Consider the following 23,882-nt stretch of genomic DNA (forward strand, 5'->3'; position numbering starts at 1 on the left):
CTTATACGGGGTTAAAAGTGGGGGACAGCAATTACAGGGCTGGAGGAATAAATAAGAGATTAGGAGGGGTAACTACAAAGAAAAAAATTAAAAATATACTTACATAGATTTCCTGGGCAACAAAACACAAGAAGGTTCTTAAACTATTTGAAATTGACGCCGTTTAAAAGCATCCTCTTGCTGGATAGAAGGAAAGGCTTTTCTTTCCTAAAAAATATTAAAGAGTGAAAATCTTTTTAAAGGAAATAGTTCTACAACTCCTGGTTCAGAGAGAAACATTACATATTTATTACTACTTCACATCAACAGTTAATACAAATCATATTAACAAAATTTATCAACAAACCGTACAGGTTGGGCGCTATTTGTAACGATTTCGGATAAACGGAACTGTTCAGTGACATTTTATCTGGTGTGCATAGACAAATTAACCCGGTTTAATTTATTTACGGCAACAACAGACATTATACATTACATTAAATTATTTCAAATGTGCTAAATTATTAATCTTTAAAAATTTAAATTATAGTTCTGTTGTAGCTTGTCACAAATTTCTCAATTCGAGTCTATGTTTCCGTCTAAGATATGGCGATCGTGTCCTGACAAACTTCAACTTGTTCAGATTGTTATTTATTCTGTGACACAACTGTGCCCCACACAAACTGGAATTGGTCTAGGGTGACCATGGAACACAAAATAGACAAGTTTTGGGAAGTTAGACACTGATTCGGGCTTCGGATTATCCTGGATGACAACAAACTGCAATCTTCAAAACTCGGCCACTCAATTTCTTCTTCAAACCACGTGGACCTCTCAAATGGTTGGAAACGCCGTCTTACAAATTTCCCACATAAGGCACAGCATAAACAATCGGTGATTAACTCAACAAAAACTGCCAAATTGCATCTTGAGCCCAAATTCACCTCTCAACTTAAAAAAAATTGCCGGCTTTTGAAGACTACACGCAGAAAGCTATCTCTTTCCAATCTCAAATAATGAACTGACTCCTATCGTGGTCCATCGTCGAGTGACATCATTCGCCTAACTCGGTATAAACTAAGCAAAAAGGAAATATTCATTTTTATTTGACGCGCAAAATATCCTAAAGCGGCATCACGATCAAAAGAAATACCAATGCAATTTGTGTTATTATAAACACACTAACTATTATTAACTAAAAATATTTATATTTGCGTTTCCCCCCTGCGAGGGGGGTTTTAAGGGGAAGCCCGGGGGTAAAAGTGGTACACTTCTTTGCATCTTTTTTGGTGCAAAAAATTAATATTCTCGACAAAATTCAGCTTGATTGTATGATTTTTAGGGGTCAACTCTTTGACGACTGGACTAATAATTTACATTAAATATGGCTTACCTTTAGTATTTAGCAGTATAGGATATCCCAAATATATTAGAACTCCTTTAATAATAAAACTGGGTTTAGAATTGATATATAGATACACTGAAGTATAGGGTGATAAAGCACGTGCGGCATCCATAATTGGTTTTGTATATAGAGCATCTGACAGAATCTAAAAATAAATCGGTACCTACTTTAAATTTTTTTTTTTAAATAACTTCTGATGAAGGAACTAGGGTATGCAGACATTTGATGCAGGTGTGATGTTAGTACTTCTTAAATTTATTCTTTCGATGACAGATTGACAGAACACATCGTTGGCAATAGTACGAAATATTATTAGAAACAAAGTATTAAAATCAAGTTAAATTGCTTCTTCTTCTTCTTCTAATGGCGCTACAACCCTTTGTGAGTCTTGACCTGCTTAACAATGTTCTTCTTAAGTTAGATTGCTTAATACAGGGTAAATCATTTATAAATCGTAAATTGTCAAAAGTAAACGTAGGTATTTGTGAAAAAGCGATTTATCTATTGGTCTATAGGTACCTACAGTAGACTCGCGATTATTTGAGTCCCGATTAGCCGAGCCACTGAATTAACCGAAGTAGTAATTGAAAAGAACAAATTATGTAATAAATCAGTTTAGAGAACGAGATCAAATGAAAGCGTGTGAGCTGGCTGTTGGTACGCTGAAGAGATGAGTCACTAGCGAGTGTTATTGTTCTAGCCACTATGCTTCTACTGGCCATAGAATAACCGAACACACATTCGATTGTTCTCTGTACTGGCCGCCTCTCCACCTACTCCCCACCCGTCAGTTTCAGTCATCTAAGCTAGCTGTTCGGTTCGTCCGACTGTAAGCTCTTACAAGTTCAGTCATGTATTCTTTTTGTGTAGTTTCTAACTACATTACTTGAAGTGTAATATGAGTTTAAAACGTAAACGAGTTGTGTTTTCTTTAGAAACAAAGTTAAGTGCTATAAAACGCTTAGATAAGGGTAAGTCAGTAAAGAAGGTTGCTGCTGACCTAGATGTTGGCGAAGTGACTGTGGGAGATTGGAGACGTAAACGAAAAGATATTGAACAATGGGTTAATAAAAGTGTGAGTGGTGGAAGTGATTTATTTAGGAAAACTTTGAAGAAAGGAGAATACCAACAGACTTCTGAAGCCTTATTTTTATGGTTTTCTAATCTTCGAGGGGTGGGAAGTCCAACTTGTGGCCCCATGCTTCAAGCTAAGGCTGTCGTGTTTCACAAACGGTTTAAGGATGGCAAGGAACATTTTACTGCAAGTGATGGTTGGCTCGACAGATGGAAGAAGACAACTCGACAACTGAACATTTCGGGTGAAAAACTTTCGGCCGATTCATCTGAAATTGAGCCGATTAATTTAAAATTGAGAGATCTCATTTTAGAGCATGGCTTCACCTCAGACTAAATCATCAATTGTGATGAAACAGGTATCAATTTCAGAATGCTTCCAACCAAAACACTGACAACCCAAAGTAAAAAAACTGCACGTGCATACAAAAAAAATCAAAGAACGAGTAACTCTTTTGATGTGTCTTCTAGATCCTTAAAATTAAGACCTCTACTTATTGAAAAATCGAAGAATCCAAGGGCTTTTAAAAATATTCAAGTAAACTGCCTACCTACCATGTACAGGAATCAACATAGTACGTGGATGGATTTCCAAATTTTTAAAGATTGGTTTTTTTTTAGGAGTTCGTTTGCGTTGTTTAGGGCTACTTAAAAAAGAAAAACCTACCAAGAAAAGCTATTCTTCTTTTGAACAACGCGCCATCTCGTCCAGATGCAAGTTTGGTGGCTAGCGGTGACATCAAAGCTGTTTTCTTGCCACCAAACGTCACATCTCTCGTTCAACCTCTGGACCAAGGAGTTTTAGAGGCTATGAAACGGAACTATCGTCGAAGGCTTCTCCGAGTGTTGTTGACCTGGTTGGATGAGGTAATGACTATCACAGCAGCCCTTAAAAAGATCACCGTTAAGGATATGTATTACTGGATAGCTTCAGCGTGGGATGATGTGAGAACAACAACTTTGCAAAAGTCATGGCGAAAGCTTTTTCAAATTGAAGCAAAAAGTGATGGAAAAGTTAACAATAACTGTATTGCTGAAATAGCAGACCTCGCTAATCAGTTACCACCGGAACAGCCGATAAATGATGAAGACATCAACGAGTGGATTATGCAAGATCAACAAGTGGAACTGACTGATGATACTATCGCCGACATGGTTATTAACCTACACAATGTCACTGAGGATGGCACAGATGAGACAATCGAGAAAATATCTGACTCCGAAGGATTGAAGGCGATTGGAGCTGCCCTCGCCTACATTGAGCCACAGGAAGAGTCAACCCTTACCGATGTCCTTCATCTTCAGCGTTGGCGCAACATCGCAGCATCAAAACGAGGCCAGAAGTTGACACAGAAATCTATCAAATACTTTTTTAGTTTTTTCCTATCCTATCCTAGTGTTTTCCTATCTATATATTTTAACTATGTACTATGTATACAGGTTTACATACTTCAGTTCTACATAATAAACTAATTACATACGTCATATCTTTTGAATTTTCATCTATTTTAAGCAAATACCCGATCTCCGCATTATCCGAGTTTTTCGGTATCGGAGGTATGCGCGGTTCCAAATTAGCTCGGATAATCGCGAGTCTACTGTACTTGGTTACAATCCGTGTTACAAAAAATATAATGCACATGTGGCTGGTGTGTTCTTGTTCTTTTTACAGCTTTCTGTACTGTGCTGCCCTCCACATTTCACGCATACATATGGTCTATTAAAATATGTTTTTGAATGGCCATATAATTGGCATCTCATACATTGGATGATATTTTTTTATTTTTTATGGGTGGTTCAATTGGTATATTGCAGTGTTGTAATCGGGCTCTTTTGTAATCCTATGTTTAGCTTTAACGATGTTTCTTACCTTCTGACCAAGTTTTGCCAATTCTTCGTTAATATCTTCTGTTGCATGTGAATGGTGAAAATAATTAATTACTATTCTGTAGGCTCTTTTTTCTTTGGTTGATAAATGTGATGAATAATGTTGTTCTCTCTCATATATCTTTTTAATTTTCTGATTTTCATCTGTAATATTTTCCATAGTCCTGATTTCGTATTGTTCAGCTTTAGCTATTTTTGTAAATTTGTTTCTCATTTCTGGATAGTTGCTTACACCGTAAACAAATATTAGTGATGGTTTAGGTTTTCTTGGCGCTATTTCATTTTGATTGGTTTCATTTTCTTGGGTATCCGTTAGGTATTATATTTGTTCAATCATCTTCTTTGTCTGCTTCTACATCTGATCTGATTTTCCTGCGTTTGGTAGTTTTAACTACTTGCCATAAGTTTTTTGTTGGCACATTCGTAGTTTCTGGTTCATCATCGCATGTTGATAACAGTCTATAGTATTTCTGTCTATTTGTGTTATTTATATTGGTGTTGTATGGCGCGTTTTGTTGATTTATATATTGTTCTTGATTTGGGGGATTATCATATTGGTGGAAGATGTTGTGGGTTGGTTTATTTGCATATTGTACATACCTGGTGTTTTTGGATATCCCTGTATATTGTTGATTTGTTGTTAACCCTGCGTGTTGTTTGAAATTTGTATTAGTGGGTAACAATTTATTTGGTTTGATGGACACTGGATTGATATTGACTGGCTGTTTACATTTTGCATTTGTTGGCTAACTATATAGTTGTCAAATCGTGGTTCGTTCCCCGGTGGAAACATTATAAAAAAATTAGTGAATTGTTTTTAAATTTAGAAAGATTTGATGAGTTTATTGTTTTCAAGTCTATTATTAATTGATTGCATTTTGATCCCTTCACATTAACATTTATCTATTCAATTCGAGAAACCGATCGCACGGTGATAAAGAAACATTTTAATCGTCCGCTCGGTTTGGAGTCTCGATACGAACTGTATCATTGTTGATTGATTGTTTTAATTTATTTCTTCAGTTCTTCGTTTTCTCTGCGCATCGTCTTATCTTCAGCCATTATTTCTTTCACATCATCTATAGTAGAAGCTACAGTTAGAATGCAATGCAGGTATAATAGGTGATGCATTTCTTACGGGAGAACGGCCGACCACGTTGCCGGTTTGCCCCGAGCGGCGCATCAGGACCGGATTAAGAATCACAGCACTGGAATATACGCGAGCACAATTGCCTACGGTTGCATAAAAGACTATCATTATTGTTTCAACTAAAGCATGATTCAATCATGGATGAATAAATAATAGAGATACATTGTCGAACTAAACAATAAGATGAAGAAAAATGCTATAAATAAAGTAAAATATATCAAAAACTCATTGTCGCTAGCTTATCTATATTTATGAATTTTTAATAGCCTTCATTGTACACACAGCGAATCAGTTTTAATCCCCATTGTCCAGGCAAAACAAACATGTGTCTTTGTCGATTTGGGTACTGGCCATTAGACAAAAAACTTGTTGGCAAAAACTATGAAAGCTCAGTTCTATTTCATTTCCGCAAATTCTCTCATGAATTTTAAATAGAGTATGACTCTTAATGTGCAAGTAAAATGAGTGGTGTTACATGTATTGAACTATTATCTGAACTTGAAAAACTGGTGACAGCTTGACTACTACTGTGGGAAAAGTTTAGAAATTGTGCAGTGTGAGTGTTTGCACTGAAACCGATACCAAAAAGGAAGAAAAACAGTTTCCAACCCAATTTACGTGAGAATACTTACGATGAGGAAGTGAAACCTCGAATAAGGAAAATTGTCTATGATTTGTTTGGGAAAACATACCACCAATCGTCGACAGCATAATGAACAAAGTGAAGGATGATAAGGACCCACCAGCTTTTTCAAAAACCACATTGGTTTTTGAAAACCAATGTGGTTTTTGAAAAAGCTTCTTTTATCAACCGTTTTTCAAAAAAACGGTTGATAAAAGAAGCTTACCACCACGTATCTAAAGAGCAGTGGCATAATTATGTGAACCAGGTCAAGAAAGTAAAAGAAAAAATGTTTGCAGTGGACGATTTGCAGGAAGATATTGAACCGGTGATAATTAATATAGGCGATTTAATGCTTTTTAGTTTTTTTAGTACTGTACATACAGTACGTTTTAGTTAAGATCTTTTTGTGTATTTTATGTATATATATTTATCCTGCTGTATAAGGTAAACTACTTGCATTTTTTTGTAATATGTGTATATAAGTATTTACGAGGTAGTAGATATTTTATGTATACAGGCATTTTTTATAGAATTAATTTGTTTTTTTTTTTGTTTATTCTTTTATTTAACTCAGTTAAATTAATGAGTAAAGATTTTTGAAACGAAGCGCGTACGGTCCGGATTTCTTAATCTATCGCCAAACTACCACACACCTATCACTGTGCCGACATGACCGGCATCGCTGAGCGCCGTAAGACCAATACTGCACTCTAAATGTGGCTTCTACTATATAAGGTAGGTATTATACTATATTATAGGTACTTATAGGTATTTCTTAGTGTATTGTCTTAATTCTCCCGTTGTCTCTTTCTATCTTTTTATTTGTTCGTTTGGACCTTCGTTGCTGTTTCTATTCTATCGCAGGACACCAGCGTAGCAACAAGACCGCTAACTATAATCAACTTCTCACAGGCAAGGTTTTCAAAACGAAATTTAACCAATAAAATCAATAATTAAAAATTATATTATATTAGCTGCCTAATCCCGTATATATATAGAATAAAAAAATTTTTAGGAAGAGCAGGAATGATGAGGGACGAAAAATAAAGAAGTGGAAATAACGAGAAAGAAAGCTTAATTTACTTACGTTACACAGTTCTTCGAACGTCACAGTTCCAAATGACTTTGACTGTACATACTTATCTCTAATTCTTCTTCCAACTTTACTACTATTTATTGTTGATAAGCCCTTAAAACCATTGGGTAGTGAACCTGGACTTATATCAAAAACCACCGATATCCGTTTTACAAGATTTAGAACTAAAAAATATAATTTAAAATGGTACTGTTTGCTAGATATTAACATACATATTGAGGCTATGAGAGCAAGAGTGGGCTAACCAACATTTTGTTGATAATTGAGTTATAGATTGCAATCACTTCTAACGACCTAAAGTTTTAAAGCAAATCCGGTCTAACCAACATTTTCGTATATTATAACATAAATCTCTCTAGTAAGGTGATTTTGCATTATAGAAAATAACAAAAATTTTAAAACACGAATGGGCTAACCCACGAAGTTGACCAATACACCAAAATTGTTCAATACATAAATACGTAAAAGAATGCAAGAGTGGGCTAACCATCCTCTTTGTAGGATAGACCGGTTTTAAGTGATAATCAAGGGTACCTATCACACAATCTAACCTTCCAGTGAATAGATGTTTGCGTTAAGGTGAAAATTAGACCGTGTAGTGCAGTCCTTTTCTTTTTAATCGTATCCTCTCTTTGCTCTTGGAGATGCGCTATGGTACACGGTATCTACCTATGTGTTCTGCGTTTGTTATTCTCAGTAACGAGGCGGTGAGTAAGTGTTGTTTTTAGTAAAGAATTCATTAGCAAATTTCCCACATACGAATCACATTATACGAGGCATAAAAGTGAACATAGACGTTATTTTGCACCAGGTTTAAGTTTCGGAATCCTTTATAACTTTTACAAAGGAGAACATACTAGTAATCCTGTCTCATTCCAAATATTTCGAAAAATATTTAATACCCAATTTAATATTGGATTCCATGCACCAATTACGGATTCGTGGAAAAAATGTGATTTGTATAACAATAAAATAAAGTTATCAACAGTTAAAGCAGAAAAACGTGAATTTGAAGTAACACTAGAGGTTCACCAACGAAGAGCAGACCGTGCTAGATGTGGTATGAAACAAGATGCAGAGTATGCAAAACAAAATCCTGAAGAAATTACAGTGATTGCATTTGACTTGATGCGAACGTTGTCCACACCAGTTACCAGCACTGGAATTTCTTACTATAAACGCCAGTTGTGGACTTACGTCTTAGGAGTCCATAATTTGGCTACTAATAATGCTCATATGTATGTTTGGAACGAGACACAAGCATCACGAGGACCTCAAGAAATAGGATCCTGCTTATTGCATTATTTTAAAAATGTTGTTACAACAAAAAATGTAATACAGTAGACTCCCTCTATAACGAGAACTGAAATGACAGACTAATTACCTCGTTATAAGCCGATCTCGTTATATCAGACAATCATAATACTGTGCATACATATGAATCTGTAGTTTTCTAAACCATTAACTTCCTATAGTGAAGCCATTCGGAGCAATATAAGATGCTAATAAATATTGTTTGAATGGCGTTTTTGAAAAAAAGTTATTTACTTTTATTGTCAATGAAATATATTAAAACATAAAAGAGTTGTTTACTTTTATTATCAATGATATACGTTAAAACAGAAAAGCTGTACTTATATTTTTTTCCAACTACATAATGTATAAATCGTATTTTCAAGGATAACATAAACTATTGCTTCTGCAATTTTAAGAACTCTGTTATTTTTAACTGCTTTAAATGGTCCAGTATCATTCTGTCATATATTTTCTAAAGATGTGAAACAGTTGTATTTATTCATTGTAAAGAAGTTTATTGCGGGCTGCAGTTAAGTTTATTGAGGGGCTGTTTGAAAAGGTATTTATTTATAGCCACGACCGGACTAAAAACGTAAAAAACACGTTTTTGGATCTTATTTTCTCTCGTTATAACCAAATTTGCCTCGCTATAGACGGTTATAGTTCAATAGAAATTTCACGGGACATCTAATGTATCTCGTTATAAGCGAAACCTCGTAATAACCGTGTTCGTTATAGAGGGAGTATACTGTACTATATTCGGATAAATGCGGAGGACAGAACTGTAACATTAAAATGACTGTCCTTTGCGAATTTATTGTGTCACTTCCTGATATTGTGGTGAAAAATATTGATCATAAGTTTTTAGTCAGCGGACATTCTTACCTTACCTGTGACCAAGATTTCAGAGTAATAAGTAAGCAAAAAATTTTTTTTAAAGATATCTACGTACCTGACGACTGGATAAAGGTAATAGCACCTACATGAAAGAAAGCACATTTTACGGTAATAAAGATGACAGAAAACGATTTTTATTCTACTAAGAAGTTAGAAAGAAATATAACAAATTGCAAACTTGATACACAAAAATCAAAAAGTCTAATCGTTACAGATTCAGCGGTTGCAATGCAAGAAAACAAATCCATTTACAATTTACTACAAATACAGCAATAATACAGATGTTCTCTTTTACTCACTAGATGTCAAAAAGAGGACAAAATCAGCTGGATTATCTTTATCCCGATGGACGTCCAATAACCGAAGCAAAAGAAAAAGATCTTTTGGAATTACTTTCATTTATACCTCCTTTACATCATGGATTTTACACAAGCACCAGAACAATAAGATCCACTATACAGCAAGAAAAAGAGTTCATTAACGATGAAGATTAAGTATTTTTGTTACTATGTTTTTTAATAAAGTATATTTTCAACATTGATATTGTTTAATTGTATTGTACTCTAGGTCTAATCCACATTTCTATTAAAATTTTTAAGGGCACACTGGTGCAAAAGTGGTCTAATCCACAAAAAAAGCTTAAATTTTTATATTTTTGTTAAATATACTGCAAGATCTTCGAGTTTTTTTGTTATTAGTTAATGATTTATAAACAATGACCTTTTGGCATCATATTTTAATTTTATAAAATTTAAAAAAAAATTCTTGGTTCATGTAAATCTATTATTCAATATTTGGGGTTAGCCCACTCTTGCTCTCATAGCCTTATATATACTAAACAATTTTTAAATTTTTTAACAGTGATTAACCAACATAAGGTTTGTAAGTACTTAGGAGCTTAAAAACAGCTTTAAAGTTTTAACAAATGTCAATTAACAAAGAAAAGCATCCTGGTTTAATTCACACTATTCTAATCTTCGAATAAGACCGCATTTATACAGGGTGGCTGAAAGAAAACGAAACAGAGTCACTCTCAGGAACTGCCACATTATTTATTATTATATAACTGTCACATTATTATTATCACGTCAATGTTGAATTGATAAAAAAGGATAACACATGTTTCCGGTATTTTCGAATGTTTTACTTTGACCCCTAAGCCGGGGTTAGAACCACCTCAACATTTTTTAATGGCAATTAGGGTCACATAATATATCGTTTTAAAGCCCTTGCAATTCATTGTACATTATCTTTCTTTTCTGTCTTATTTGTCTTTCTTTTTCGTATGCCTCATCCTTTTTAAGGATATTGGCGATCAATACGGCCCATTTTATGAATATATTCTTTGAATTGTTAGTTTTTATTCTTGTATATCTTTGTTTTCGATATAAATGACTTTATTTCTTGTGTTATCCTTTGTTTGCTTTTAGGGGATGTATCGCCTTCCAGTCTTAACTATTTCAATAAACTAACATTTTAAACTGTAAATTTTAGTTACCTGATTAATTGAAGAGCTCGGGGCAATAAGGGACCTAAGCACAATTTTTTGAAATTTGAAGATTTTAGTTAAACTGGCTCTATAAAATGGTCTTAACCACGAAGTTTGACGACTATTGGGCAATAGATGTCACCACCAGGCTATATCGACCTTGTTGCCGACTTGCAAAATCATGGAAAAATTTTAAGCAAGAACGTCATAAGCCACAATAAAATCAGCATAGCGATACGTGATCGAAGAGTATTGAATGAACAACAATTATTTTATATGGAAAAAAACAGTAGTTCAGGTTCGGATTTTGACTCTGACGATTCTGTAAATGATCGAGAATATTCTCCGCATACAAGTTCCAGTATAACTGATGAATCTTGGTGATGAAAAGGGTAAGTAAACATTTACAAATTTGTATTTTGTAAAAGTAAACGGAATAAATGTGCAGATATTCAAACAGGAGTTTTTACCGGACCTAGGACTACAAAACTCAAGTAAGCGAATTAAACTAATTTCAAAACAAATTTCTAAAGTAAGAGCAACACCAAAAAAAGGTCAAAGAGGTAAACATCACAAAAGATCGAACAAATTTGCCCCAGAAATGGTAGAAATCAGTTCACGAACACATTTGAAGTATCCCTAAATATGTTAATCATTATAGTAGAACCGTTAATCCTAACAGAGTCTATATAAATCATGATCTTGTATTTCAAGCCTCTATAAGGATTACTACATTGCATGGTGTAAAGAGCGTAGTATTATTCCAGTTAAAGAGGATCGGTACCGAAGAATTTTTAACTTAGAATACAACATAGGGTTTAAGGTGCCCAAAAGCGATACGTGTTCAACCTGTGATTTACTAAATGTTATGATAAATTCAAATAACGATAATGAATCTGAGGCTGAAAATCTCCAAGTAAAACTATCGCCCAGTCTGGTTAAAAAAAAAGGTGGTAAAATGTTTCGCAGATATCTGAAGCTTTTAAGACATTGGTGGGGGGTACTAGATAATGAATAGATGAAAAGATACTCCTAGTTTTACCTTGGGTTTTTTTAAGCAATAAGTTATGGCCACAATTTGATTTTTTGTCTATAAATTTTTTCCCTTATATTTTAAATAAACAATATTTATGTCATTTTTTTATCTCAAGAATATCTTTATTTTCCCGTTTTTTTAATTAAAATTGATAAATAATTTACAGAGATATTTGCAAAAAAGCAGTTTTTTAGCACTAATTTAAAAATTTTATTAATTTTTTTATTAACAAAATAAATTGGTATTAATATATTTAAACATCAATTAATTACCATCTTTTAGATTTGTGCGAAATTTCCCCCCGATCAGTCAAATATTTTATAAGTTATTTAATTTGTTTATCCCTGAGGCTAATTATTTAAACTATTGAGCTTGCCCTATGCATGATGCTAGACACATTCAGCAAATTTCATAGGATTCTTTAAGGCTTAGACTATCTCAGAAGTTAAATGCATATTGAGTTTTCATCGAAATTATTTACAAAATAAACGTTTGAAAAAGGGGTATGTTTTTTACTTATAAACAATTGTAATAACTTCTATATTTTTCAAGCTACAGACTTTTACGTACAACCATTGGATAGCTGGTAAAAAAGCTCACATTAAAAAATAAAAAAACCTTCTATAAAATATGGGAAAACTCGGAAAAATTGAGTCCATTTGAAATTCACCCTAAATACTTACTTTTTTTTAATTTGCTCGAATAGTCTGTCGCAGTATTAATAATGATGACATAATTTTCACCCCCCATAAATCTCGGAAAATCCCGGAAAATCAACATATGTTTTTTTCATTTTATATCAATGATGTAATAATATCCAGGCAGATATCCAGGCCGTAGAAGAATGTCCTGGATGAGAAATTTAAGAGAGTGGTTTGGCTGTACCACTAACGAATTATTCAAAACAGCAGTTAATAAAATTAGAATCGCCATAATGATATCCAATCTCCGATAGGAGAGGCACTCAAAGAAGAAGAATTAAGTCAGTCTATAAATATACATCTTCAGAATCACTGTCGTCATCAAACGTAACTGTACCGAGGTTGCAGCATATTTTCTCCTCTACTTCTTCCTCAGTACAATTTATACACAAGTTCGTACAATTCAAACCACGTTTTCTGCACCCACATCTAGTAGTTTTGCAACCTGTGGTGCATTTGCATGTAATGTGCTTTAATGTCTCTTCGGGAATTAAATTATCTAAAGTATAAATTGGTTCAAAACCAGTGGCAGTTTGTCTCCAACCATAGGCACAAGCATCTAACTTATTACCTAACCACATTTGTAATTGATAGTAAACCCGAAGAACATGCTGTTTGGCTGCACCTTCAGTTGGTGGCAGAGTTTCTAGTTTAAAAGATGATTTACCGATATTTCTGTTAAATTGTAAGTATCTTAAATCATTTAAGGAAAGTGTATTGTTGTGTTTTTTTTATAATTTATATCAACTGCAGTAGAATATAGAACTACAATCACCTCACAACCAATTTTCATTATATTTTCTTTACTTGCTTTGGAATTGTAGAAAATATCCATGAAACTAAGAGTTTCTTCGTTTGCATTAATTAATTTAAATTTCCCCTGATTATAAAAGCATGAAGTGGTATCACATCCAGTGAAAATGTACAAAAAGCCGACGTACTTTCTTAAATGAGGGTGTTGAAAACTATTACAGCCATAAAGTGTGGATTTATCCTTTTCGCCTTTCTTCTCAAAAAATATATTCATGTCTGGAGAAGAAAGTTGAGTCATAATCACGAGTAAGTCAGTGTCATTACCTATTATTACTGTACTCATTTCTGGTTCATTTCTGTACTGCTGTAGAGCTGTTTTTACGATGAGCAAGGCCCTCTGCGACTTTAGTCCGATACCCAGCTTTGTTTAATTCCATACATAATAATTGTATTAGCCGCTCTTTATTTTTGGAAACTGTTAAAAAAACTTTTTGCTTTATATTTATCGTTGTATTTACGTCTAATTTAATTTCCGGTGCAGATACACCCTCCATATTTCGACGTAGTCGTTCACAACTTTTTATTCCAGGATAGTCGTATCCATCGAAAACGATAATACTGTTTTTAGCATAATGTCTTTGTACGTAAGACACATATCCTCCGAGAATTTCAGCTACTTTAGAAAGCGAACCCCATACGAAAGGTTGTAATAAGTATCCGCCGTCGATTATATGCAAAATATTATCTGTCGTTATTGCTGTAATTTCATTAAATAAGCTACAAAATGCAGACTTTTGCGATTTACGCATACCACCTTCATTAAATAAAGACAGAGGGAATAGAGCCAGTTCATACTGTAACTTAATTTTCATATCAGTCTTATTTTCAATGCTTGCACAAATTCTTTGAAATATTAGTAGAGGATTGATAGGTATGGTCCTATCATGTATGGTAACTTTTGAATTTAGTGAAAACAGATTTGCAACTTTATCCTTTCTTTTTGCAGTGACATCATTAAAATTTTTACCAATTATTATATTTTGTATACTGGTACCAATTTCAAAAGCTTTATGGCAATTGATATTTTTATTTCCAACGACCCCCGAGGCAATAGATGTTACGTAATCACTTTGTTGAAAAGGATCGTGCGTCGAAAAAAATTCTTTGATTTTAACCAAATCTGTGGCATCTCTACGCATTCTAGATGGTCGACATTCAACATGTTGCTCGGAAGTTTGGAAATTGGTCATGCAAAATCTCTCCATTTCCTTACATATTTCAAGAGAAATTATGGAGCCAGCAATCCATTTGGCGACAACGCTGTCTGTGATTCCTCTACCATGAGTAATACCACCAACCAACTTGATTGGTCTCATTAAAACTTGTTCTATCGTCATGTCACTCCATACGCCACACCAAAATTTAGAAGATCTTCTTATAGTGAACCAACCTTTATGGCAAAAATTATCGTACTCGACCATATCCATTATATTTGGCAGTTGGTACATATCCTGTAAATACAAATGACAGGACTTTGCAAATAAGAAATGGCCACTAGCATGAAAATATGGAATCATCCGTTGTATAGTATATAAATGAAGCTGCCAATTCCCCGATCTTTCAGCATCGTAAAATTGTTTTACGATAGTTACCATCTCAAAATATTGAGCAGTTGCTTCTCTTTTTTTCAAATTATTGAAAGCCTTCGTAAATTCAATTTTTAAGTTTGAAAAATCGATAGTTTTAAAGTTCAAATGGAAATCTGAATTTTTAATTAGCTTCAAAGTGTTTTGTAAGACAACTTTATCAGAATCAGTAAAACTGCAATAATCTATAATAAGACTTCCTATCACGCTTTGAACCAGAAGATGACCTCTTATCGAGCGCGCAAAAGCATGACCATTCAACGCTTTTTCCGCAGAGAGCTCTGCATAAAAAATCGTAAGAACTTCTTTGAGACCGCTACCTTCCATAATGTATCCTATGCCACCTAAAAATGACATCAGTGCATGAAATCCGCCAAGTCTTACAACAACCGAAGACAAATTATGAGGATCGTTATTTTTGTCAACGTTAGCAATGATACCACGAGCTTTCCAATAAAGTGTTTGGTCAAAAGACACAAAAGCTGTTTTCTGATTATTTTTTTCACAACGTGCAGCAGATTCTACTAATGCAGTTAGAATAGTATTTTCATGGGTAGCTGGTGCATTAATAAATGGTAATGGAATGACTTTAGTTACGGAGAATTCAGAACAATTTGACTGTGATTCCATAAAACCCAGCCAATCTTCCGTATTTAGAGGATTTGAAGATTTACAAAACAACCACAAAAAATCTAGATCATCGATTTGCAAATTTTCAACAAGATCGGGCAATTTTTCTACAAATACTTTTTTCAGTCCTGTGCCGTTACTTTTATCATAAGAAATCAAAGGCAGAAATCCAAATTCACCAGTATCAGATGCTTTGGGAATTTCAGATAATCGAGAAATTGATTTTTTAGTTGTTACTGCTGTAGACGGCGTCACACAAATTATTCCACCCATTGTATGAAAAGTGCCAGTACCATCGATTGTTTTTGTGTTATGATCCGCGTTGTCCCAAATGAACTGTACAAACGAATCAATACTTATTGAAAAATTTTGAGGGTCTTTCATTATTGAAGATTCAAACCGCAAAGTTTCATTATAATTTTCACAAAGACCGATATTTGATAAAACATTGACTAGATCTTTTGAAGCGAATTTCCTATGAATTAATACAGACAATCCAAGAAGAATTTTAAATACAAATGCTCGGGGTCTAGCAGCAGACATTAAAGTATGACCTATAGTTGCAGCACGATTAAACCATTTTTGTAAACCATCTTCTTTGCTAACTTTCTTATGTGTGACAACAACAATTTCTACAAATTCTCGCAGTGTGGTCGGTAAATCGGAAATAGCGTCATTTGTGATTGAAGTTGGAACAACATAATTTGTAAGATCAAACTTTTGCAATCGAATATCTTGTAAGACTATGTGAGCAGCTTCTCTGACAATACGTAACCGCTCTTCTTCGCGATTACTACTTCTATTTTTGTACCAATCAACGTCAATAATTCGGCCTTTACTATCTCGAAAACATATAAAATAATCTTTTCTAGTAGAGTATACTTTAATTTCGTCACCAAAATGATTCTCTAAAGATTGTATCAGCCTTCGTAATTCTGGGAGGTTTCCTTTAAAATCGCTTAAAATTTCTTTTAAAGAAAACTGACAAATTTCTTCATTATTTATAATATGATTTACAACAAAAATGAGTGCTTCTGACATTTCTTCGGAAATTGGACGACCTCGAGAAGTATTCGCGAGGTACTTGTAAAATTTGCTCAAACAGTTTGAATGATATATTGCATTTGTCGTTTCCAAGTTTTTAATTTGTTTTAAACGGTATATTAAAAATTTGAATACATTTTTACCATCTTCTCGTTCTTCGGCAGTTTCTATAACGTTGGTTATAGTTTCCATATTTTTAATAATACGCTTTGTGTCATCACTACTTGTCACTGACTTTTCGCAAAAAAACACAACTTCGAAAAATCAAAACCACGATATTTCGCATAATCTTTTCGAGTATTACTCAATTTTTCTGACATTTTTTTTGTGCTAAGGCGATTCTATTTACTCGATTGTACGTGCAATAACAATTATTGTGAACAACCGTTGATGACAATGTACTCATTATTTTATGTTTATTATCTTTTCTTAGTTTGCTGGTCTCTATGAACTTCTGTAAACCCTTTTGTTTAACTTCTCTAAACTTTTCTTTTCCTTGAATACTTTTGTCACAAATAATACAAATAGGAGCATCATCTTTAGGATTGGAAGTACTGCCCTCGTCTTGATGCATATTGTGTCACTAAAATGTAAATAAATATCTAATAAAACGATAATATTGATAAATTTATATAAATCGAAAGAACTTTCAATGGTATATATGTAGTATATATTATGTTAAAGTAAAAAATGGATGCAAATACTACACGTACCTATATGTAATAATAGAGTTGTTCTACACGTTTTTTAATTTGTAACAAGACTTTTACGTTCCATCATCTTTTGAAAAAAACTCCAAAAAATATAGTTTACACGTGCTCAATTTGTTTCATATTCACCAGTTATTTTTTATGTTTTCTGGTTTACCAGAAATAAATAATATAATATTAAAAGTAAACAAAAATTATATAATATTTTAAGTTAAAAATAAGATAAATATTACTGAAAGATAAGAGTAAAAAAATGATCTGCTCCTTTTGAATGGAAATACACTCCGCGTCATAGAAAACGGGCCACCCCAAGAATTTAAAATATTTTCGAAATTAATATTTACTGCTACAAAATTAACCATTTATTTTTTTGTATATTGAATTAATATTATTTTATTTTTAATGTGTCTTGGGTTATTTAAGTTAAATGGGTTGTTGCGAAAGCAAACCGACCATGTAACTGGATTAAGGATATTCAAAAAAATGATCTGCTCCTTTTGAATGGAAATACACTCCGCGTCATAGAAAACGGGCCACCCCAAGAATTTAAAATATTTTCGAAATTAATATTTACTGCTACAAAATTAACCATTTATTTTTTTGTATATTGAATTAATATTATTTTATTTTTAATGTGTCTTGGGTTATTTAAGTTAAATGGGTTGTTGCGAAAGCAAACCGACCATGTAACTGGATTAAGGATATTCAAAAAAATGATCTGCTCCTTTTGAATGGAAATACACTCCGCGTCATAGAAAACGGGCCACCCCAAGAATTTAAAATATTTTCGAAATTAATATTTACTGCTACAAAATTAACCATTTATTTTTTTGTATATTGAATTAATATTATTTTATTTTTAATGTGTCTTGGGTTATTTAAGTTAAATGGGTTGTTGCGAAAGCAAACCGACCATGTAACTGGATTAAGGATATTCAAAAAAATGATCTGCTCCTTTTGAATGGAAATACACTCCGCGTCATAGAAAACGGGCCACCCCAAGAATTTAAAATATTTTCGAAATTAATATTTACTGCTACAAAATTAACCATTTATTTTTTTGTATATTGAATTAATATTATTTTATTTTTAATGTGTCTTGGGTTATTTAAGTTAAATGGGTTGTTGCGAAAGCAAACCGACCATGTAACTGGATTAAGGATATTCAAAAAAATGATCTGCTCCTTTTGAATGGAAATACACTCCGCGTCATAGAAAACGGGCCACCCCAAGAATTTAAAATATTTTCGAAATTAATATTTACTGCTACAAAATTAACCATTTATTTTTTTGTATATTGAATTAATATTATTTTATTTTTAATGTGTCTTGGGTTATTTAAGTTAAATGGGTTGTTGCGAAAGCAAACCGACCATGTAACTGGATTAAGGATATTCATAGAACCTACAAAACAAAACAATTTTGAAAAACAGTTGTTTACAACTTGATCAATTTTCGAGAAAGCGATTGTTTTGAGAAATGTATGATATTGTAAAGGGTTCTAATGAGTTTTAAACGCATCTCAGATTACAGTAGCCGACTTAGTGTGAAGTAGTCTTGAGTTAATAACGATGGAATTACTGGGAAGTGGATTAAGTCAAAGCAAGTTGAAAAACAATTGAATGTTAGTCGTTCGACTGCACAAAGGACCCAGCAACGATTTATTGTGACAGGATCTCACCAACGACGACCTGGTACAGGTCCAAAAAGGAAAACAACCGCTAGGGAAGATCGCGTCGTCATTCTGCATTACGGAATCAGACCCAAACTGCTAGAATACTTCAAGACCATTTACAGCAAGCTCAAGGACCAGCAATCAGCCTTTCTACTATTCGACGAAGATAAGGGAGCAAGGTTTGACAGCTTGCAGTCCAGCAACAGGGCCCTTACTTGAGCACATCAATTGGACAGCAGACGATTGGAAAAAAGTATTGTTTACGGATGAGTGTAGAATGTCTATTTATGGTAAAGATGGACGCAGTAAGGTGCACAGACGGGCTGGAGAACGTTTCGCTGGTTGCACTTGGCACCACGGGTTGCTTTTGGTGGTAGTTCAGTAATGTTTTGGGCAGGGATTTCTTTTGATGTGCATACGGATCTCGTCGTGATCGACAGAGGTGCGTTAACAGCAGTAAGGTACATAACGGAAATCTTACAACATCACGTGTTGCCCTATGCTGGATTTATTGGCAACGAATTCCTGCTAATGCAGGATAATGCGAGACCACACACGGCAAGGATAGTAACGGAGTACCTTGACGAGGTTGGTATTCCAAAAATAGACTGGCCTGCTCAAAACTCCGATTTCAATCCTATTGAGCATATATGGAGCCTGCTAAAAAGTCTCGTTAGGCGTCGCATACCTGCTCCAACGACACCTGTAGAGCTTCAGATGGCACTCATTGATGAATGGGCCACTTTTCCCCAAAGAGATATCCAAAACGTTATAAATTCCATGCAAAAACTCGAATGAGGAGTGTCATCCAGAATCGAGGTGGCAATACCCATTACTGAAAATGGATACCAGCTTTTTTTTTAAATATACAGTTCATTGTTGTTTTTTAAAAACTGTAAGTTGATTTTTTAAATAAATTTCCTATTTTTCTTAAATTTTTTATTTTAGATTGATGTTTTACGATAATGATGCAATTTTATATTAAACGAGTTATTAATTCAATATACAAAAAAATAAATGCTTAATTTTGTAGCAATAAATAATAATTTCGAAAATATTTTAAATATTTGGGGTGGCCCGTTTTCTATGACGCGGAGTGTATGTTTCAGTTGTCTAAAATAAATCAAAAAAAGATTTTTTAATATTAATGAAAGATCAGAATATTGCAAGCTTATATAGAACGACTCTTTTAGAAATATATAAAGTTAAAACAAGCATAACCGTATTGCTAAAATCTGCAAAGACTTTTTATTTTATTAAGTTGAAATTTAATTATGATTATAAACAATAAAGTAAAAGTAATAAAAATGGTTCAAAATAAAGGTTTAACTTGCATAACAATAATTTAGCCATTTATAAAACAAAAATTAAAAAGGAAAATACTTACTATAAAACTACTACTGCTGGAATAAGTTATTGCCACAGTCTGCTATTTATTTTGAAATAATCTATAATAAATAATATTTTTCACTAATTATACAAGTTGAAAATAATTAATTATTCATTCAATAGTTTTAAATATTACTTACAATTTTCAATCAAAAAGTAATTAAATACGTTTAGTTAAAACTTTTTTGTTAAGCAAAAACACACACAAAATATTTTACTCAAAAAAGTATAAGTATATTGCTTTCTAAAGCCACCACACTGAGACTGACGAAATTTTGCGGCGAGGAGCTAAAACAGTTTCCCCTCCACTTTCCTATGTCGATCTTTCGAAAGTAACTTCGTTTCGAAAGGTTTTAAGTTTCGAAAAATTGGATGAATTTTATAGCTATAAAATTCAATATAAAGTTTAGATTTTCATTCAAAATTTGTGCAAATTTTACTTTTTAATGTTTATAAGCAATGGAGATATAATTAACAAAAAAATTGTCGTTAACTTCGTTCCTATTGTTCATAGAAGTTTTATTTTTTGACGTGACAACGTCTTAAATTAGGTTGTGGCTCGGAGTCATTTAAGAAAAAGTGTAACGCCCGCTCACGTCTGTTACAGTGAGTCACCGAACGAGAGAGAGGCCCGCCGGACCGGCGAATGCCTTGCGTCTCTCTCCCACTCAAACATGATCGGTCCGCTGCGCGCGGCACTAGAGAATTAGGCGCGTTGAATCGCTAAAGTTGAAAATCGTTGAAAGTATCGTCAGCTGTGTCTGTAGTGAAAATGTGGAGTGCTTACAGTGTCCTATTTTAGGGGGAACCACCAGTATCAGATATAATTTTAGGAAATTACCTAGGGACCTATATTCTTTTATAATATTGCTATGGATTTATCCATTTAATATTGAGCAATGATTGTAAACATTCTTTATAGTTTAAACTTCAATGAAAATTATTAACTGTGTCTAAAGACATATATGATATGAGGTATTTTACCCAAGAGTATTAAGTATAATGAATATACATAAAAACATAATTTTGTTTTCTTAGGATTTAACATTTTGTCAGCACATTATCTCAAATTCACACTTAAATCAATATGTTTTTACTATTAGGTCTGTTGAATGTTTGTTCTTTACACAAAATTTAGTCTATACTTCATATTTATTAAAGGCGGTAAAATATACATTACAATTCAGTTGTTTATAAACCACTTTCAAAGCATAAAGAACCTTTTAAGCTTTGTTTATATTATTATATTTTGTATATATTAATTGAGTTAATTGGAGTAGCCCACTTTGATACAAAAATACAGTCAATTTATGGATATTTCAAGGTGACAATCTAAAAAAAGCTGATTTCCTCCCATGCATTTTATTAGAAACACTTGAAATTTAAAAAAAATTTAAAAATCGTAAGATGTAAGACCTTAATCGTGAGATCGTGAGATTTGTCTTCAATTCGTGAGTAGATTCGTCATTTACAACAACTACAACAATAAAGGTAAATAATTGTACACTAATATTTCATTATCGTAAACTATGATTGATTGATTAATTGTTAGATTGACACAAAAGTTGAGAAACTGAGTTTATAGCGGCAATTCCTTGTTCCTATTGTGCAATTTAATAATATTCATATCAATAAATATTCTACCCAGAAAAAGACGTTGTCACGTAAAATCTTCGCCCGTAAAACCGACTTTACAGGCAACCGATTTTTTTTTTGTTAAATGTGAGTTTTTTTACCAGCTATCTAATGGTTGTACGTACAAGTCTGTAGCTTGAAAAATATAGAAGTTATTACAATTGTTTATAAGTAAAAAACATACCCCTTTTTCAAACGTTTATTTTGTAAATAATTTCGATGAAAACTCAATATTCATTTAACTTCTGAGATAGTATAAGTCTTAAAGAATCCTATGAAATTTGTTAAATGTGTCTAGCATCATTCATAGGGCAAGACCAATGGTTTAAATAATTAGTCCCAGGGATAAACAAATTGAATATCTTTTAAACTATTTGACCGATCGGGGGGAAATTTCGCACAAATTTAAAGGATGGTAATTCCTCAATTTTGAAATGTATAAATAACATTTTATTTTGTTAATAAAAAAATTAATTAAATTTACAGATTAGTGCAAAAATACTGCTTTTTTGTAAATATCTCTGTAAATTATTTATCAATTTTAATTGAAAAAAAGTGAAAATAAAGATATTCTTGATATAAAAAAATGGTATAAATATTGTTTATTTAAATTGTAAGGGAAAAAACTTATAGATAAAAAATCAAATTCTGACCATAAATTATTGTTTAAAAAAAACGCAAGGAAAAACTATGAGTATCTTTTTATCTATTCGTCATCTAGTAACCTCCACCTATGTCTTAAAAGCTTCAGATATCTGCGAAACATTTTGCCGTGAAATCGATGATTTTTGTATAACCAGACTGGGCTATACATCAAAGTCGCGCACAGGCAATGCAGCAAAACCTTAAAGATGAAATTAAGACAAATGAAGAAATTCATACCACCGACATAATTTGATTTAAATTACAACAAAACTTACCCACACCATCATTGACTGTTGGCGTAGCATTTTACTTTAGAAAAGCATTGACCTATAATCTTGGCATACATGATTGTGTTTCTGGGCAATATAACAGAGATTTCAAATACAACTTTTGAATATTACTCAGAACTATCATGTATGCAAGATTGATTCATTCAATGCTTTATGAAAATTGTAATACGACTTAAAGTATTTTTTTAATAAATATTATTTGACTTCCTCTCCGGAAATCGTTTTTTCGTTTTTCAGAATTTGTATAATATTTTTTTTTGAAAATATTTGATATGAGTAAGTATGAAATAAAAAATACAACGTGACTTATACTTTTCCCATAAAGTCCAGCTTCCGTTGTGGTCATTCCCATCAGGATCGGTACCTTCGAATATTTTTGTTGTCTAATAATTTCTGTAGGCGAGCTTGTTATAAAAGCTTCATCGTGATCGACTTCAATGGTGGGTGTAAATGGAAGCCCGTCTTGTAGTGCAGTAAATATTTGCTGCAAAATAATGTTATATATATATATATATATATATATATATATATATATATATATATATATATATATATATATATATATATATATATATATATATATATATTGGTATATATTTTTTATAATGATAGTTATTATGATATGTATTTTATGAATGAACTTCTACTACAGTTTCCTGTAATTTTCAGAGCTTGAGACCTTCATCCGTAGACGGGTAGACGGCAGGTGTACCGGCTATATTTTATGTTTTATTAAATAAATTAAAAATAAATAATGAATGTTTTTGTAGAAAATAAAGGAAGAAATGAAAGATACTCGTTATAAATGTTTACAAGTATAATGAGTGGTT

General features: G+C 32.8%; 1 protein-coding gene across 2 annotated transcripts in view; it reads right to left on the minus strand.

Moving 5' to 3' along the window:
- LOC140442058 (carboxylic ester hydrolase-like) overlaps nucleotides 1–23,882 on the minus strand; it is a 58,769-nt gene that overhangs the window by 2,734 nt on the left and 32,153 nt on the right. For both annotated transcript variants that reach the window (XM_072533116.1, XM_072533117.1), the window contains 3 exons: nucleotides 23,365–23,536; nucleotides 7,208–7,380; nucleotides 1,373–1,529 (listed from right to left, as the gene is read on the minus strand). In XM_072533116.1, the coding sequence (XP_072389217.1) occupies nucleotides 1,373–1,529; nucleotides 7,208–7,380; nucleotides 23,365–23,536 (502 nt within the window). The remainder of the gene's footprint in view (nucleotides 1–1,372; nucleotides 1,530–7,207; nucleotides 7,381–23,364; nucleotides 23,537–23,882) is intronic.

Source organism: Diabrotica undecimpunctata, chromosome 5 (assembly GCF_040954645.1).
Source record: "Diabrotica undecimpunctata isolate CICGRU chromosome 5, icDiaUnde3, whole genome shotgun sequence".
Classification (NCBI taxonomy): domain Eukaryota; kingdom Metazoa; phylum Arthropoda; class Insecta; order Coleoptera; family Chrysomelidae; genus Diabrotica; species Diabrotica undecimpunctata.